This window comes from Coffea eugenioides, unplaced genomic scaffold, assembly GCF_003713205.1.
Source record: "Coffea eugenioides isolate CCC68of unplaced genomic scaffold, Ceug_1.0 ScVebR1_2525;HRSCAF=3569, whole genome shotgun sequence".
Lineage (NCBI taxonomy): Eukaryota > Viridiplantae > Streptophyta > Magnoliopsida > Gentianales > Rubiaceae > Coffea > Coffea eugenioides.
The window spans coordinates 28,486-48,282 of record NW_020863020.1 but is presented as its reverse complement, the minus strand read 5'-3'; the positions used below and the strand labels follow the sequence as shown (position 1 = coordinate 48,282).

The window sequence follows — 19,797 nt, the reverse complement described above, 5'->3', positions numbered from 1 at the left end:
GAATCTAATAGCATAAATAGTATTAGTGCACATAATATTAATCCTTAAACAATTATACAATTTGTGATGAATGAAAGTTGGGGGAGGAGGGGGAGGGGATGAAGAGGGGACACCATATCAACAGTGTACATAAGTTTCAAAGAGAAAAATCATAGAGGGACTAAGTGCCTAAAAGTCTTCGATTTGGGTCCTCATTGCGTCAATGAATGATTTCCCATCTAGTTCACGGGAATAAAACACTTTTAAATACTCAATCATACTAATTCTTCTGAAAATTGCTGGATTTTCAGGGGTGATAAGACTTGGCGCTGGACCCATGTCACCATCCAGTTTTGGAGAAAAGAACGTTGCAATGGAAAGCCTTTCGTTGTGCAAATTCACAGTTGCCCGATGCTCAACACTCTTGTAAATCCCATTTGTCACAATCTGCATCTCAGTTAAAAAACGTCATATTATTCCCAACTGTGTACTATGTAGCATACATTCTCATACAAGTTCAATTAGGCTCAATAATAGGATATGGTTACCAGGGTAATCTTGTGAGTCCACCTATAACTACTGTTATGCCCCAAAAACATTGGAGATAGAATTCAGAAGCTATACCCTGATAGATCCAGGACATGATTTGTAAGTAACTCGTGTAATTAGCATTGAAATCAAGACAAAAAGTAAATTCCTTTCTGAAAATCAAAACAAACTTGTTGGGGAAAAGAGCAAGTACTTTTTTCAAAACGATGAAAGGAAAGTAGTTTGAATTTTACCACTCGTACATCACAGGTAAGCAATAATTTGGAGGGTGGGGTGTAAGGGCATGTACAATACTAATTTTGAAGTTATTATGCCCAAGTTTTTTCAATATAAGACCTTTTCATCCATATATTTTATGTTTTTTTTGACTTTATAAAGATACGTGTTCTATTAAAGTAGTCAATATTCTACCAATAAACAACATTCGTTTAACTCTGACAAAGTAGCCAAAGTTAGAAGTTTAGGCACAAATTTGTCAAAAGTTAAAGTTTGGGATGAAAGCTACACTTTGACCTTGCCTCATTTTCTGGGCGGTGCAAGTTGATAATTAGTCTTACATCATAATCGGAAAGATTATCTCTTGAATCCTATTAAAATATGGGAAGGACATTCTAATTTCCATATATGTTCATAATTGTAGAAACCAATTTGAAAATATCTCATAAGGGAGGCCAAAAACTAGATAGATGTTGTAATTATATAAACAGAAAAGCAATTTGAAGAGATTGTTCATATTAACATTGCATCTTGGGAGAAAGGATTTTGAGCATGATTACCTCTAAAATGTCTCCAACATTGACTATGAATGCATTAGGAAGTGGTACAACAGGAACCCAAGCTCCAGCCTTTTTGATTTGGAGGCCTTCCACTTCATTGACTTGAAGCACTATGGTAAGCCCAGCAGCATCAGAGTGGGGGCAAAGGCCCATCACAAGCTCAGGTTGGGGACATGGAGGATAATAGTTCATCCTCATTGATTGCATCCCTTCTTGGAAAAGCATTGTCATATCTTCAAGCTTCATTCCTAATGCTTTTGTCATTTGCTCAAGGACCTTGATGGCAAGGATTTTCAATTCCTTTGAGTACTGATCTAGAGTGTCTCTACAATGTTAAAAAAAATGTAAATAAAAAGTAAAGAATATCCAAGATATAATAACAATGCCCAATTCTTTAGATGTTAACTAATTGTTGATGCATGCAAGGATGAATGTTTTATCATCATCTCACAGTGACATGGCTCATTAATTTTCCTCATAAAGACAATTAAGAATGTAAGATTTAAGAAAGGGATAATTTCATAAACCTCTCCTAAGATTTTTAACAATTTCACTGAGCTCCTTTAAGGTTTCAAAAATTACACCTACCTCCCCGGATTTAACACTTTTGGTAACCAAACCTTAGACTTGGTCAAAATTTTTAATGAATATCCTAAAATACCCTCCACTTATAAAGTTTGATTTACTTTCCAAAACAATTGTAATATATTTAACACAAATATACAGAAAGAGTGTCAAGTTTTTAACACCATATTTATTATTTGATAAGCAATGATGACAATAGTTCTATCACTATGGTAAACTACTTTTAATGGTGATTTACTTGGGTATATATTTTTTAATTTGAAAAAGAAAATACCGTCATAATTCTTTTAATGTTTGTAGACTTTTGGATTGGTGGAACTATCATAGCTTGGTAGCAATTTTGGGCTTTTTTTTAGTTAATGTTGCTTTTGATACCAAAAAAAAATGAACAAGTAATATTAGATCACATTCAAAGTCATAAAAAATGTCACTAGTACAACATTTATGGTGTCAATGATTATATTTTATGGTTTTATTGGCAAAAATATAAAAAGGAGGAATAAGAATAGAAAAAGAAAAGAAAAATAATTATTAATACCATTCTTTGTAAAAGTATATCTAGCAAGAGAGTTTTATTAAAATGTTAAGACTAATATTGTCATTTTATGTGGCAAAGGAGGTAAGTGTTATTTTGATAACCTCGAGGAAACTCAATGAAATTGTCAATCTTAGAGGAGGTTTCTAAACTCATCCCTTTAAGAAAAGCAAGAGAGGATATATTTTCCTATATGAGAGAGAGAGGGAGATGATATAATTTTTTTTCTATCAATCGTCACCATTTATCCTATTCCTATTCTAACCTATTTTAGGGAGAGGTTCAACTGAATTTATTAGAGAACCGACGAGAATTAAATCACCATCGGATCAGACGTACGCACTCATATGGATTTGAGAAAATCACATATAGTAGCAAAGTGATAGGGAGTAAATTTGAACCCTTAACCTCCACCTAACCAAAACTTTAAGTCATTGGGTGGCCAATAGCCATATGATTAAAAGAAGAGAAATGTTTGGAAAACCATTAAGAATGAGTCCAAGGGAAAAAAATTAAGACGAAAGAAAGGCGTATCATGTGGAGATTAACAAAATATTCAATCCTTCGGACACTTTCATGTCGTTTGTCGGCCCCTAAGACAGTACGACTTCCTAAATAAACGCATCTGGATAATCCCTGCATTTGGCTTTATTATTGTCTCCTCGGTTTCAATTTTATGTAAAAGCTTCCTTCTGTGAACCAATTGTCTGTTTGGTTCTGGTGGGCTAACTACCAGCATTATCAAATTATTTTCTGAAAAAACCATCTTAATAATCAATGGATTACTTTTTATAAACAAATTGTGACTCGTACACCTAGTTAAAGAATAATTGAGTGGTTATCGTCTTTTTTACCCCTCAAATAACTGAATGAGACATATATTATTTTTTTCTTCGACAAAACAAAATTCACAAACAGTGATTAAGATGCTGCATAACCATTATCAGCATTTTTCTTTATTTATTGTTCTTTAAGATTTAAGACAAAGTACTTAATTGCCTCATCAAGTCCTTTATTACTTTGCTTATTAGAAGGGAATTATATAGCTCAAGTCCTCTATTTCAGTGATTAAGATTTAAAATCAATGCAAGAGTTGTAATAGAAAAACTAATGGCGCCGTTCCCATGTACGGCATGTGCACCATTAACAAAAATAAAAATTGAAAAAAAAAAAGAATCACCTTCCATGCAATGTTGGTATTACAAGTCCCAATCTCCAATCTATCGACTGCCCATCTCCTAATTTTCCCAAATCTCTAATTACAACCCTTAATTCATAAACTTCCATGCAATGTTGGTATTACAAAGATAATCGACATTGCCACTGTAGAAATAAAGGAGCAGACGAGATAAGGAATAAATTAGATATAAAGAACCAAATTAAAGACCACTGCTATAATAAAGGACCAAAATGTTCATATTTCCATCAATTAAAACACATGAAAGAATCAAGCCGCCACACTTAAATAAATCTGGTGTGTTTGGATTGAGATGATTTGAAAAAAAAAAATTTGCTTCACAAATCTCAATCACCTTTTTATTTTTTCAATCATCTTTTTATCTCACATACATCACATCACAAAAAGTTCTACAATAATTATCTTAAATAAATTATCTAAATAAAACTCCTATCCAAATGTCTCTTATTGTAAATCCAGTTTATAAATCATAAAAACCATCATTATATCTCTTTACAATTTCAATTCTAGACTTTCAGTTTCTTTATATATCAAGGTGTAGACAATGTATGTAAAGGAAAATAAGTAATAAACTATTCACTTATCACTGAATATGATATACACTCAAATGTATTTGATTTAATACTTAACAATTCAATAATTTTATGGATTCAGACTATAGATTTCAAATTTCAATTTTATCAAATGCACCCTAAATACAATGATATGCATGTGTGTGCAAATTTTCTTGTACCTGAATGGAAGAGGAAGGTTGGGAAGTAAATGAGGTTTTCTCAAGTGAGTTGGCAGAGCGACCATGTAAAACATGTCACCCCAGTCAAGTTTTTGTTCCTCAGATACAACAAAGGCCTGTCCATATCCTTCTATATCGCCCGGTTCTTGGGCAAATCTCATCTTCTCTTCAATCGTCAAATTGAAAAACTTTTGCATCTCTAGTTTCAGTTTGTCCACTAATGAAGATTTCACTCCATGATTAATCAGCTGGAGACAAATTGTACAGCCACTAATTATTTGGTGTTGACTATTATAACGCTTCTCCATTTTAACAGTAGGCATGTATATCCATTTAAATTAGATGATTGTCCTCGTATAACAATTCAAAGAAGATCCTAGGAAAAACAGGAAATAAATGGATATCACTACTATTACATTCTAGTCATGCATTATGTACTATTACTAGAGAAAACCAAATGAGTCATATATTAGGGTAGGCATGCCTGCTTTTGGCATAAAATTTCTGGATAATTACAAGAAAAAATACATTTCAATATGAAAAAGAAATACTTGTGGCAAGATATATCATTTACCTACAAGTCCTGAAAAGTCATAGTTATTAACATAATAAATATTTCAGAATTAATTTATTCCTTTGAAAGTAAGTTAAAAGTTGTGCTAAAAACCAAATTGAAATGACAAGTAGTATTAAAAAATCAGACTCCCTTATTAGGCCAACAACAATACCTAATATATGCATATACAAATACAAAATGACAAACCTGGAAGAAGCCCCATTCTTTGCAGGCAAAATGCAACTTTTCAAGCTCTGGATTCACTGATTCATCCGAAAGCAACCTTTGCATGTCAATTACTGGGATTTCCTCTGTGGAGACCCCATGAAGTTTGATTGGATCAGGTCGTATGTATCGGGGTGGAACTGATGCAAATTTCTCCTTAGCCAACTCCTGAACATAGGGTACCTTTAGAGAGCTTCCCAACTTTATCATACCAGATTCCATGTTTGTAGTTTGTGTAAATCTCTACCAAAATATATATATACGTAGCTCCAAGTTGCAATTGATGTCAATTCGTGATCAAGGCACACTTTATACGTGTCATATGTGTAAATAGTATAACTGATATTTAGTTGTAAAAGTTATTTTACTAAAATTTGGTTTTACATTTTGAAATTTTTAGAGATCATGTAAAAGATGACACAAAATTTTAGCACCACAGATTCAAATCACACTTTATATAGTTAGATATTCGAAAGATGTTTCCTTAGTGACATGTTATAGTTCTTGGACAAACATACTTGCTTTTGTTAAGGTTAATAAAAGACTAAAGGAATTTTGGATAATTTCCTTAATATTATGTTCATAACGTTTAATTGTATATTCTAATTTTTTGGTAAATTAACCAACCTCAAACCTGATCAAACATGAGGAGTTGTTTTTCTTTCTAAAATGACTCGTATACATGAGAGGCATGAACAGATAGTACCTTATTGGTTGAGGCCTCGATAATAATTGAAAGTATTAGAACCGCAAGCCAACTAGTCTAACCCCTTTGAAATGCTATGCGTGTAGAAAGATGGAAGTACTGGTAAAATTAGTAATTCCATTACCAGAAGTGGCAAAGTGCAAAAAATTAAGATAACGTTAAGGAAAAAGTGCAAATTACACTAAAAGTTAGGCTTTGATTATTTAACCTTTTGTTTTGTTTGGTGGTTGTACATCATCGAACCTATAGGTGATGGTACATCCACATTTTTCGATATTTATTTTCATTAATTCCTAGTCATTGCTTTAAGTTAATCTTATGCGTGTCGATTTAGATAAAATTATGGTCAAGTCTTGTGGTTGATAGTGAAAAAGTTGTTGAAGGTTTTAAATATAAAATCAGTTCATTTATTGTCTTGGAAAAAAATCAAAATACTTCTAGGCGTTAAGGAACAAATCTTTATGGTCTTTGAAGGTTTCAAATGAACCATCCTAGGTTTGGAGGAACATTTTGCAGATTAGAGATTGTGCTCAACCTCTTATTAGACACATTGTTGAGAATGGGACTAACACCAATTTCTGGTTTGATGCATGGCATCCCCTTGGGCCATTGTATAGACACTTAACAGGCAACTTACTTTACAGTTTTGGATGCAAACCAAATGTTTCTGTATCAGAAATTATAGCTGCAGTGAGGAGGCTAAAGGAAGTTACACTTGCGTGTTTTGAACCTTTGGTGGGGTTTGAGGATCAGATTGTGTTGGAGGGATGTTTATTTGGTGTATTCCATACAAAAGCTGCCATAAAGCTTCTTAGCGGCTCAAGAGAGAAGAAGACTTGGGCAAAACTAGTTTGGGGAAAAGGATTTGTGCCAAGATCTGCATTTATTTTATGGTTGCTACGTAAGAAAAGATTCCCTACATTGGAATGGGGAGTGGACTGGAAATGCTTGATAGATTAGTTGTTTTGAATACTGTAGTGGACTGTAGCTATAGTAGTATGATGAGGGATGATTGCCCATGTGTACAAGTTTGAACCCAGTAATCAAATAAAATCCTCATTATTTGCTCAAAAAAAAAAAATCAGTTTGGCCGTTAGATAGCATCAGATTGGAAAGCGCTCTCATTTCTTGGGGAAAATGACTCAGAGGAAACGAACTAGTATTTTATTGTGTGCAAAGAAATGAAGCGATTGGACTGGAAAATTGAACTAATATGTCTTTGCATAATTAACAGAGGAAAAAGAAACTAAAAGAGAAAAAACGAATAGGCAAACAAGATCTTGCTTAGAGAGACTCCAACAAATTGATAATTGTTTTTTATGACAGTGATTAGTTATTTTATCCAACAAAGATCAGATAACCACCAAACAACAGTTTTTTTAAGGAGCATATACATAACCACATCTTTCATTCACACCTACAACACAGTAGACATTATCTTCGCTTAAATTCGCATGGTATCGATATATGATTTCCCATCTAATTCACGAGAAAATAGTCTTTTCAAATAGTCCACCATGAGGACTCTGCTAAACTTTGCTGGATTTTCAGGAGTGATGAGACTTGGTGCTGGACCTAGATCACCATCCAATTTTGGGAAAGTAAACGTAGCAATAGAAAGTCTTTCCTTTTGTGAGTTTACAATTGCTCGATGCTCCACACTCTTGTAAGCTCCATTGGTTATAATCTGCCAAGTTGACGACACAAAATAATCAAGAATTGCTTTCATACCAAAGCAAAAGGTTTGTAAGTCTAACTATTATTGTAAATAAGCTAGACAGATTACCTGTTGTTCAATAGTTTAGTATCCATACTTCGTATAAGACATAATGCACTTGTTTGTAACTTTCAAAAGATTTTCATGTAGGAATTTTTTGTTTTGAGGAAAAAGGGATAATTGTAAACTAATTTCCGAATGACAATAGCGAATGGATAGTTACTTAACTGGCATCAATAGTTCAAGTCAATTACAAGTACTAATTCTACACACAAAGGCTTTTTTTTTTTCTACACACAAAGGCTACAATCTTTAGAAACATAACAATTATTTTGCGTTTGCTAAAAGTTGTCCCTTCCCACTCTCATGCCTTATACAAAGCAATAGTCTTAGTATACCAATCTCTCTCTTTGCGTACTCAATACTCATGCGAACATGTGTATGTGCATGTGTACGGGCCAGTCAATGTTTTCAGAACCGGACCGGACCGGCCGGTTCGACCGGTTGGACCGCGAACCGGCCATGTCACCGGTCCGGTCTAATGCTAAAGCCGGAAGTTCATGGAGAACCGTTGAAACTCGGACGAACCGGACGAACCATTAAGAACCGTGAACCGGCGGTTTTTTAAATTCTTCAACAAAATATCAAGAATGGTGTATCTAAGAATCGAACCTGGGTCTCCAAGTTTGGATATGACAATCTCACCGCTAGACTATAGTTAAGTTTGTTGAAAATTCTACTTGACTAAAAAATATATTAAAACATCAAATTCTTCTCTTATTTTTTTTTCAATTTTTTCTTCTTAACCATTTTTAACCCAAATATCCACAACAAGATTTTCTCAAGTCTTCACCATTATTATCAGGTTATTATCTTTAGCAAATTGTAAACAAGTTGAAATTTTCAACTTTTCTTGTTTTCCAACATCTTAGTAAGTTTAATTTTTTTCTTTTCAAGGTTTTTTTTTCTATATTATTATCTTTAGTTGATTTTTTGCATTTTCTTCTTTTTCCCCTCAATTTTCATATGTTTCCCTCATTTTTGTTTTATTTTTATTCGATTAATTAAGGATGAAATTTTTGCAAAAGTAGTGCACATCCGTGTAGGAATTGGGTAGGAATTACAAATAATAACATTGGGTTGGTCAAAAATATGGTAGTTGGCACATAATTGAAGCTATTGATAATTGAATTTAAAATAATTAATGGTATAGGATCATTGAATTTAATATAACATGTTAATTAGTAATGTTTAGTAGCAATTAATTTTTTATATGTTTAACTGTATATTTGTTTTTTTTTAGTTTGAGCAATTAGATTTATATTTTTATAATAAATTTTAACTTTTTCAGCTTAAGTTGATGAAATTGTGAAGGTGGTGTGGTTGCTTATCATGCCACTGATAAAAGTTTGCTATTCAAATAGTTTGTCTTAACTTGAACTCTTTTATGGATTTTTTTAAGGGTTGTAAAAGAATTTCAATATTTAATTTATTTATTTTTTGTGTTTTTATTTGTGATAATTGGTGAACATTTGGATTGTATCTATTTATATTTATAATGAAATTATGAAAACTTATGGCGAATTATGATATTTTAATTATATTTATCATTCCATGTTTTATGTATAACTTTTAGAAAATTTATTATTATCATAACTTAAATTAAGTTATGTTGGTAAAGTTCAAGTGTAGAATGAAACATGCTTAGTACTTTAACACTAAAAAAAAAAAAAAAAAAAAAAAAAAAACCAGTGAACCTTTGAACCGGCCGGTTGGACCGGTCCGACCGGTCGAACCGTGAACCGGCCACCTCTCCGGTTCACTGACCGGTCCGAGTTTAAAAACATTGGTGCCAGTAGGCATAAAAGGGTAAAAGAGAGAGGCTAGTGTGTTTATAAATAAATGCGTGTGTATGTGTGAATGCGCATGCGAGCAAGCATAAAAGGGTAAAATTCAATATTTTGCTCCAAAGTCCACACAAGACCAAATAATACATTTTCTCCTCACTAATTCAATTGGATCAATAACTATAGGAAACCTTCAATTGTTTTTAACGCCATGTAATCCCACAAATAGATGCCATCATGTGGATGTCAACACATCAAAAACTATGTTTTTAGACTGGGACTGAGTATCAACTCGGTCGAATTCAGGAGTCAGGGGTTAATAGGTTCGATCGGGCTTAAATCAGATAACGTCATAAATAAAAATTATTTAAAAATTTAAATATTGTATGTAAATAACTTAAGCACATGTTAATATTAATAAATGTATATTCATATATATTTGATGTTTCTAATATATTTAACAAGAGAAGACAAAGAAATTAGAATGATCACGTAGCAATTTATATTATTTAATGAACATTAACAAGTTTAGAATTAAAATTATGGACTTGATTGAAAAATAACACCAAACTTTAGGACAATATTTATAAAATATGAAATATTTGAGGTATATTAATAATTTTTAACAACCTAGGGATCAAAACATAATACTGAAAATGCTTTGACTTTTAAAAAAAAAAAAAAAACTTTGACACCAATAGATTCTTCCAGTTTTTCATGTCAAACTCAGTCAAATCCGATTTTTGATCTGATTTGACCGAATTTCTATCTATCTGATTTTTTAGGATAACTCAGACTAGACACTTGGCCGATTTTCGGTTCGATCGATCGAACCAACAGGTCCGGTCCAAATTTAAAAACACAAATGAAAAATACACGAAGAGATATATTTAAAAAACGAAATGCTACAGTGCTGTTTTTAAAAAATAACCTCAAAAACAGCTAATCCAAATCCAAACGGAGCCAATGCTCTTAGAAGTGATACTTCAAGGTCTAGCTCATTTTGGTCCATGGACTGAATGAGGTTGGACAAGTGTATTAGGAATATATCAAAATAGGGCTTCATTGCATTTTGGGCTATATTAAACTAAGATTGGGAACTGAAATTGTGTTTTCGTACTGCCACATAGATCGGATATTCAAGTTGAATGTCATTACCCTCAAAAAAAAAAAAAGTTGAATGAATCATTGGACATCATTTTCGTGATTTTAATTATGGCTTAAGTCAAAAGACATATAGTATGCTGACTTGGCAAGAGTTTTTTTTTTTAATCTCTTCTATTTTTTTTGTTTGCGAATGGAAACCCTCGCTATCACAAATTATTACTTAGACCCTGCCACTTAGACAGACCTTAGGCAGGTACCCCTCCCAAGTGCAATGGAGGTGGCTAGGCTTGTCAATGGGTCGGGGCTCCGATCGAAACTGAAAATTCTGAACCCAACCCGTTTTTATGTAGTAAATCCAGACCCGACCCGTGTATTCAATGGGTCTTGATCTTCGAGTTTTGGAATCGGGTTCGACAGCTTGTGGGTCGGATCTAGGTCTATTTGGAAAAAATTCAAATTCAAATTTAAACATTTCAAAATTAAATCCAAAACCAATCATAAATCCATCTCCAAAATTAAATAAATCAAATTACAAAACTAAATCACAAATAACTCAATAGTCAATACAAAACTAACTACAAATCAATCTACAAAATCATTACTAAATTGTTAATTTGGTAAAAGAATGTATTTAGAAATATTTATATTTTATAATTATTAATATATTGTTTGGATTCGGGTTGGAATCTTATATTCCGTATCCAACCTATTTTTTGTTAGAGTAAACGGATCCGGGTATCGAAATTATTTCTCAACCCATATTCGGAAAAAATTATCGGGCCTGAGCCGAGTTCGGATCCAAACTTGACCCATTGACACCCCTAGAGGTGGCCAACCTAGGCCATGGGCCTTTTCTATCACCCATTGGCCCCATTTAGATAAGTAGGGAAGACTTTTTTTTTTTTTTTGATAATAGGGCACAAATAAGAAACAAAAGCAATTTTAACACATATAAAAGTATTTGAGAAGAGAAGGAGAATAAATATACAAACAAACATCTAACTATTTATTAACTCAAAACTCAATCATAGCAATAACAAATTGTAACTTTTCGCTTACAACAACTTACGAATCTAAACTATGAGACTTTCCCTCAAATTTACTCTCAAAACTCGACTCAATTTTTCAAGTAATAATCTACTACTCTAGTAGTATTTATGCATTGTTAAACTTATTAAACAAATACAATTATAAACCGAAACTTATTTGGAACTGATTTGAAATCTCCTAAACCAATATGGGAACTAAACAAACAAGACACCGAAACAAGAAACTAGAAGAATTGGAAAACTCAATACTAAGATAGTTGGGTTTAATTTCCTTTATTGCCTTCCTTAAACCATGCTCGTTATTGTGCTCACCTCCAATGTCATTTCGAACTTGAATCTCTATGAAAAGCTCAGTTGCAGTAGACACAACATTTAACTCCAACTTATGATTGATTTTTAGTTTCATCTTTACACGTAACAGTGGTCGAAACTTATACTTTTTGAACAATTTCTTACCTTGATCACTTATGTCAAAAAAGTTAAACATGTTCATCCAAACTCCATTCATTACTTCACATCACCAAGAAAATTTCCCAATACTAGAAAATCATAGTTGCCACCTCCAATGTTTTTAACAACATCACCATATTTTTCCTTTAATTTTTTCACACTAACAACCGCATCAATTTTAACAATCGCATCTTTCGCTTCAAAAAATTCATCAACCACAATGAAATCAAAAATTTCTCTCTTATCACAATCTTTAGTTACATTTTCCATATCACCAACAACTTCACTTTCTTTCTCAACCACATGTGAAATTTCTTTTTCGGCCACAAATTTTTCATCTTCATGTGTACCCATAATTGCTACAATTTCTTCTTTCTTTGACTCATAAAAAAAAAAATTCTCCTACCTCATCACAAAATTCTTCTCCACCATGACCATAGAAATTCATCAAAAATTTCCAAACCTCCGTTGCTGTATTTACATCTATAAATTTTTTGGCTACATGCAATTGGACTTGGGTGTTGAGATATTGGAATGCCTTGCAGTCTAACTATTTATTCTTCTCTAACTCTTACACTGCTTGATAATTCGTACCTTCTATAGGTTTCGTGAACCCCTTTTAGACAAAATCCCAAATTCCAATAGCTTGAAGTTTTTTTTTCATCATCCAACTCCAAATCTCAAAATCATTTTTACCATCAAAAATAAAAACATCACAACGTGATGAATAACATTGATCCATGCTTCAATTTCATGAACAAGCCCTAGAATCAAAGTCCAGACCTCTAATACTTTGTAGGAAAATAGCCCGTAGGATAAATAATCAAAACAAATCACACACTCGAAGAAATAGCATGGCAGCGAAATATTTATAAACAAACAAACGGAACGGGCTCAAGAAAGAAATGAAGGAGACTAATTCCTAAACTAATATGAAAACTAAACAAACAAGACACCAAAACAAGAAATTAGAAGAATTAGGAAACTAAATACTAAGATAGCTTGGTTTAATTTCCATCGGTTAGTGAAACTAGTTAGGAAAAGAGTTTGGTAGTCATTCCTTTCTTATAGTCAATCTTTCCCTCTGCATCTCTTTCTTCTTCTCTCGTTCTGATCATTCCTCATTCTTGAACTAATTCTTTCCTTCTCTATTTCATTTTTCTCCCAAATCAATACTTAATTTGGACTCCAATGTTTGAGTCCCTGATAGTTGTTGGTATGAAGCGGTTGACTCTGGCTGCTTGAATACCCCCTGATCATGGCTGAAACTACTTGTTTTAAGTCTTTGAAGGAGCAGGTTAAGAAACAGAAGCAAGGTTGAACAAGGCTCTGGCTTCCATAGGAAATTTTTAGCAGCAGTTAGACTCCATGAATAATTTCCAGCAACATTTTAAAGATGAGTGGGAAAGTAATGGCAAGAAGATGGAGTCCATGATTCATAATGTGCATCAGAAATCCAGCTCCTCTATGATGGTGATGTCTTGTAAAGACAATCAGAAAGTGATCTGCGAAGAAGAAAATTGTGGGATTCCCACCTCCTAGAAGCAACAGAAGTTGCTGTCCACCAATGAGCCTGGAGCGACTACTAAGGAGAACTGGAGTAGGATTCCTTTTCCCAGTTACTCTTAAGGTTGAATTACCTATGTTCTTTGGGCATAATCTCAGGGAATGAGTCAGAAAATGCCATAAATTATTCTTGTTTTACAAATTTTTTTGATGAAAATAGAATGAATGTGATTGGGATGTATTATGAGGGAATAACAGATAACTAGTTTCTGGGGGTCAAGATTGAAAAACCTAGCTAGTTTGTCTTGGAAGGAATTAAAGAACTATCGTGCACACATTTGTTGACAGAGGAAATTTGGAAAAATTCAATAAGTCGCAATAGATTGGTAATTTAGAAGAATACCAAGAGAAGTTTGAACAGTTGAAAACTTTGATGCTCCTCGGGAGTAATAAGACTTAGTGAACGATATTCTGTCTCCAGTTTCATTAGCGGGCTTAGAGAAGAAATTAGGCACAGTCAAGATGTTCAAACCTGAGATTTTAATAGTAGCATTTGACGTAGACAGATTAGACAAGGGGGTAGGCAGAATGTGGACTCCAGATTTGAATTATATAAAATCAAAATTGGCCATGGTATTGGAACTAATAGCTATAGGCTCCCTCATTATCAGGTTGAAAAAGGAGCTTCTGCTAATCAGGATTCTAGTCCTAACATCATATAGAAAATTTCACCATCCAATACCAGAAGAATAATAATTTTTGTTTCAAGTGTGCCAACAAATTTGGAGCAGGACATCAAAGTAAAATGAAACAGCTGCATCTAATGGCAGAAGAAGAAGAGGAGGAAATTGAGTTTGCAGATGTCCAAGGGAAGCAAGATGAGGTTTCTAGTAATCTTGGGGTTGTGGTAGACATGTCATTTCATACTTTGTCTTCTGGGCTCAAAAGAAAGACCATTACTCTACAACAGGTTATGAGAAGTGTAGTAGTGAACGTATTGGTGGACACTGGAAGTTCTAATAGCTTTATCAGTCACAGCTTAGCAAAAGATTCTCATGACTAAGTTACTAAAAATTTGGTACGTAAGCTAATTGTAGTCGGAGAGTAAGTGCATTCCACATGACAATTTGGGCTTTTATAGGAGTGTTGTGGCACATTAATGTTGGAAAAAAAATGTAAATATTGGAAGTCTAGGGAGAGGACAGATCCAATCAAAACAACGCTTATTCACCATTTTGATGACATTATATATAGTTTACTATTAATGCCCTTTTACTGGTGAAGAAAGTGATTTTTTTATTTAATCTCTATTTATTCTCCTCTAAGTCTAGATGTAATATATATTAGTCCTTATTAAAAATTTAGTTAAGTAATTCATAGTTGACTAATCTGACAAACAAAATATAACAAAAATATTCTTCTAACAATTTACATAAACTAAAAGAATAAAATATTACGCTGTTAAGTAGTAACAAGCTTAATATTATAGCATGATTTCAAAATTTTGCCAACTCTATTTATTGTTATTACCATATTATTTTTTTATTACTACATTATTTATTATTACTATTAGATTTAAAGTTCAATAAATTGAAAACAATGGATAAGATAAAAGAACATTAATTCAACATGAATTTGAAAAGACTTTAAGGATATTAAATTAAAAAAGCTTTTTTTTTTGGTTTTATTAATTTGATTTTTTGTATATTAGATACTATAGAGAAGATATAAATTTTTTAGCAACAAAATGGCAATAATGATAAATTATTAATCATTTCAGAAATGAAAGGGCATTAACATCCTTACACTCACTTTTTTGCTTATGACGTTAATATTTATATCTTTGACTAGTTTTCAAGGGGCCAAGTATACAATTTTAAGGCTCGTAATAGTAAAGTCAAAAGTGTGCCTACCCCGAAAGCTTAGCAGAGCAGAGTGTGACTGACCCTTAGAACAAATAACGATGGAGCAAATTTAAAAGCATGTACTTGTTAATGGGGCAATTCACAATAAAGCCTTATATTTATGCGAATCCTTACCTCTAGGATATCACCAACGTTGACTATAAAAGCATTAGGAAGTGGAAGAACAGGAACCCAAGCTTCATTTTCCTTGATTTGGAGACCTTGTACATCGTTGATTTGAAGTAAAATGGTGAGGCTAACAGGATCAGAGTGATGGCAGAGGCCTGTGACCAGCTCAGGTTGAGGACATGGAGGATAGTAAGTGAGCCTCATGGATTGCAACCCTTCTTCTAAAAGCACTTCAATTTCTTCATGCTTCATTCCTAATGCTTTTGCTATTAGGTTGAGAATCTTCAAGGCAAGACTTTTGAGCTCTATAGAGTACTCTTGAAGACTTTCCCTATGTAGCAGAACCAAGAACATTTGAAGGAATACAAAGGTAACTAGCATAAATATCGGTTTAGTATCATAACAAAAGAAAAGAAAAGTAAATTTTGCGCACAAACTTCACTGTTAGTTTCATGTTTTGCAGTGTTATTGGATTGATTAACATGCAAATAAACTATAAGGAGAACTTAGCATACCTAAGTCTAAGTATAAATTTAGATGTATATTATAATGAACTTAAAATCATAACTGATTTGTTTATTTTCAAATTGCATAGCGAATCAAGATATTTCAATAAATTTGAGCTCATTGTAACCATTTGTCACAGTGAATTGGTGATTTTTTATTGTTCAACTTCATCTTTTATAATATTAGTAACATTTTGACCTAAAATATCTTAGGCCATCCTCCTTCTATCTTTCTTCTCTTTAGAAAAAACTCTCTAACTAAAACTCTCCTTCAACTCTCTCATGAGAGAGAGATCAGATTTTTCTAATCTTTTTCCATGTGAGGAGCTCTCTCTATAGTTTCTTTTCATTTATGTGAATAAAATATTTCTTAAGATTTTCTAATGAGAGTTTCTTCTCTCCTTAGAGTTGTCTAGTGAGAGTTTTCTTCTCTCCTAAATTTTTTAATGGAGTTCTATTCTCTCCTAAGGATTCTTAGTGAGAGTTCTTGATAATTTTTTAATTTTTCTTTTATTACATTTGAGTTTTTCATGTTCTGATTATTAGATCTAGAATTTCTTAGATCTATTCGGTAGATCTCACTATAATATATGGACTTGAAGTCATTAATCAGTAGATTTGACAATTACAAGCATGCGTAGATATCCGTGGAGCTACAATTATTTTATCTTATTTTTTAAATTTGGAGCTTTATAATGTAATTTTTATTGTTCTTCATATCTATAGTATCCTTTCTTCATATCTATTATTTGATATCTATATATATTTGATGATATAATTTCTGCCATTAGTGTAAATTTTAATGAAAATATGATATTTTATTAAAAAAAAATCATCTTTGATCAAAACACAAACGGAAATTCTTGGCAGGTCATTATTTTTCTCAATATCACAAAAAGTGAAAAAGAAAGCTTCTTAAGCCTTAGTGGACTTACTAGCATATGTACAATAGGTTAATGTTTTGAATTATTCATATTGTTAATTGTTCTAAATATATTTTCTCTTTTTATTTGGTTTGGAAGATAGTGGATGGAGGGCGGCAGGGTAATTAATTCCTCATTGGCATTTCAGCTTATTTTTTTGCTTGACCTTTCGTCATCATGTATTCAGCCATTTCTGGACCTTTATACTTCCCTAAACATAAATCTGAAATGTTAGCTTTAAAAATTATCACATCAACATATTCTTTTATTCTATCTTTCTCAGTAGATAATTTTACAGGAAATCAACTTTACCTACTAAAAAATCTCACCTATCTGATGCATTAGCAATCAAATTTAGATAGACGTCAAAACGTTAAATTAAATGTATCATTGAATTGCTTCAATCAAAACCATCTGGCAAAGTGCATCAGCGGCCATTAAATTTTCATGAATGTCTCTTTTCGGCCATCCAATTTTTTTTTTTTCCATTCAAGAAAGTTCAGTAACTAGTAGTACAGTTTGCCTAAAATTTTAGCATACTACGTATGTTAGTTCATGTCAAAAACAGTTTTTATCCTAAAACTGCATGGTTAAAGAATTACAAGACTAAAGATAGAACACTTGATTTAAATTCCGCGTTTTGTGTGTGTTGTGCATGGTTGGTCAAATATACCTTAGAGGAAGAGGCAGCTTAGGGAATAAATGAGGTTTTCTTAAATCTTCTGGTTGAGTGATCATGTATAACATGTCAGCCCAGTCAAGCTTTTGCTCCTCTGATTTGACAAAGGCCTGCCCATATCCTTCTACATCTCCTGGTTCTTGACCATATTTGTTCTTTTCAGCCATCGGCAGATTGAAAAAATCTTGAACTTCTGATTTCAATTTCTCCACTAATGAAGAGCTAACTTCATGATTAATCAGCTGCTGACAGTTTTTCTCATAAGTAATAGCGTCTGGATGGAACAGCACATAAGCATATGTATACTTTCAACCGATTTGCACTCGTAAAATTCAGGTAAAAGATGATTAAGTCATCAACGGATTCAATTTTCATAGGACTTTGATTTCATTTGAAGATGGTTTCTTTTTTTTTCGGAACAAAAAAAAAAAAAGTGGGATGCTCTCAAACCTTGAGAAAGGTAACCATAGAGTCTTGGTCTAGTGGCCACCAAGGGGAATTTAAAGTTCCTTTCTAGGATATTGGTTAGGGTTCAAACCTTACACCAAATCAACGGTTCAAATATCGAAATAACAACACTTGATAATTTAGTTTTGTAAAAAAGTTGTATAATCAAACTATTTCAAATATACAATAGCTTGTCACACAAATATATGTTTGTCATACATTCAATCCTTGTATATATACCTGGAAAAAGCCCCACTCCTTGCAAGCAGAATGCAGCTTCTGAAGCTCCAAATCACTTACCTTCTCAGCAGAACTAAACAAGCTTTGCATATCCACAACTGGTATTTGGTGGAAAGAACCACCGTTAGAGATGGTTGGATATTGGTCTTTGTCGGGGCGTATGTAACGAGTTGGAACAGAAGAGGGATTTTCCTTAGCCAACTCTTGGACAAAAGGAACATTCAGAGATCCCCCAAGCCTTCTTGTCTTGGGATCCATGATTGTGGTTCTTTTCAGCTTCAAAGTTCTAATTCCACTGAATCCCTGGTTCAGAATATATATATATATTATAGTATATATATAATATATATATATTTTCGCACCAGATGTTTATTAATTCCAACATTGTTTATTATTAGTCCGAAATGCAAGGTGGCTAGGTTGGATAATATAAGAAGTTCTATACGGAACTAGTTCTAGGCTTGACAATGATGTCTCACCTAAAGAGCTGCTATTATAATTAATTTCATCCATATTCCACCTAAATGCAGTGTTTCAAAGGTAACCCATGGAACCATATGGTACAAATTAAACCTTGTCAAATCTCTTAGGCCTACAAATTACGTTGATTTGGTAGACCCATTAATAATTACCCATTAAAAAAAAAAGCAAGTTTTATCGCTTCGAAATTTTAAAATTGACTTATGATTAAGGGTCTATCAGCTACTGTCTTCGAAAATGGTTCATCACCTGCACTTCATGATGTTATCCAAATTTTAGATTATCCTCAAATATTTATTGAAATTATACTGGCCTTGCTACGTAGACGGAAGCATAACAATTATTTTGATTAAAAAAAACTGTATATATATATAACTTTTTATCATTAAATTTTATAAATTTTTTTGGAGGCAAAAGTTAACATTTATGCTTTCAAACCTTTAAAGAGGAAAAACTAAAATTTCTAGGGTTTAGAGAGTCGGTGACCAGAGGAATGACAATGAGGTGGATATGAGGCTAGGAAACCCTCACCCGTCTCCCTCCTTGTGCTTTAAAAACATCTCCTGGCTTTAGTGCTATCCCCCCACTTCTCTTACCCCCACCCCCATCCATCTACCCATCCATCTAGAGAGGCAAAAGTTAACATTTATGCTTTCAAACCTTTAAAGAGGAAAAACTAAAATTTCTAGGCTTTAGAGAGTCGGTGACTAGAGGAATGGCAATGAGGTGGATATGAGGCTAGGAAACCCTCACCCGTCTCCCTCCTTGTGCTTTAAAAACTTCTCCTGGCTTTAGTGCTATCCCCCCACTTCTCTTACCCCCACCCCCATCCGTCTACCCAACCAGGGTGCCCTGATGGGTGGTTCAAAATAAAATTTTTTTTTTTATTTTGATCTTATGTTTTCATATATAATATTAACAAATAACTTTATAAATCAATCTTTTGGACTTTTAACTAATATTCAACATTA

General features: G+C 32.9%; 2 protein-coding genes across 2 annotated transcripts; both read right to left on the bottom strand.

The window, feature by feature from the left end:
• On the bottom strand, positions 1–5,358 carry LOC113756901 (protein SRG1-like). Its single transcript, XM_027300371.1, has 4 exons — positions 5,119–5,358; positions 4,356–4,603; positions 1,305–1,629; positions 1–426 (listed from the first exon to the last, which is right to left on the bottom strand). The coding sequence occupies exons 1-4, from the start codon at positions 5,356–5,358 to the stop codon at positions 169–171; spliced, it is 1,071 nt and encodes a 356-aa protein (XP_027156172.1). The 3' UTR covers positions 1–168.
• Positions 5,359–7,286: 1,928 nt separating this feature from the next.
• On the bottom strand, positions 7,287–18,618 carry LOC113756900 (protein SRG1-like). The gene is made up of 4 exons (XM_027300370.1): positions 18,347–18,618; positions 17,654–17,901; positions 15,558–15,882; positions 7,287–7,529 (listed from the first exon to the last, which is right to left on the bottom strand). The coding sequence occupies exons 1-4, from the start codon at positions 18,602–18,604 to the stop codon at positions 7,287–7,289; spliced, it is 1,074 nt and encodes a 357-aa protein (XP_027156171.1). The 5' UTR covers positions 18,605–18,618.
• Positions 18,619–19,797: the final 1,179 nt, after the last annotated feature.

Coding starts and splice junctions, on each gene's coding strand:
- LOC113756900 (XM_027300370.1), bottom strand. CDS start 18,604: ATGGATCCCAAGACAAGAAGGCTTGGGGGATCTCTGAATGTTCCTTTT. Junction 17,902..18,346: donor AGGAGTGGGGCTTTTTCCAG/GTATATATACAA, acceptor AACTGTCAGCAG/CTGATTAATCATGAAGTTAG. Junction 15,883..17,653: donor AAGCTGCCTCTTCCTCTAAG/GTATATTTGACC, acceptor TCTGCTACATAG/GGAAAGTCTTCAAGAGTACT.
- LOC113756901 (XM_027300371.1), bottom strand. CDS start 5,358: ATGGAATCTGGTATGATAAAGTTGGGAAGCTCTCTAAAGGTACCCTAT. Junction 4,604..5,118: donor AAGAATGGGGCTTCTTCCAG/GTTTGTCATTTT, acceptor ATTTGTCTCCAG/CTGATTAATCATGGAGTGAA. Junction 1,630..4,355: donor AACCTTCCTCTTCCATTCAG/GTACAAGAAAAT, acceptor TTAACATTGTAG/AGACACTCTAGATCAGTACT.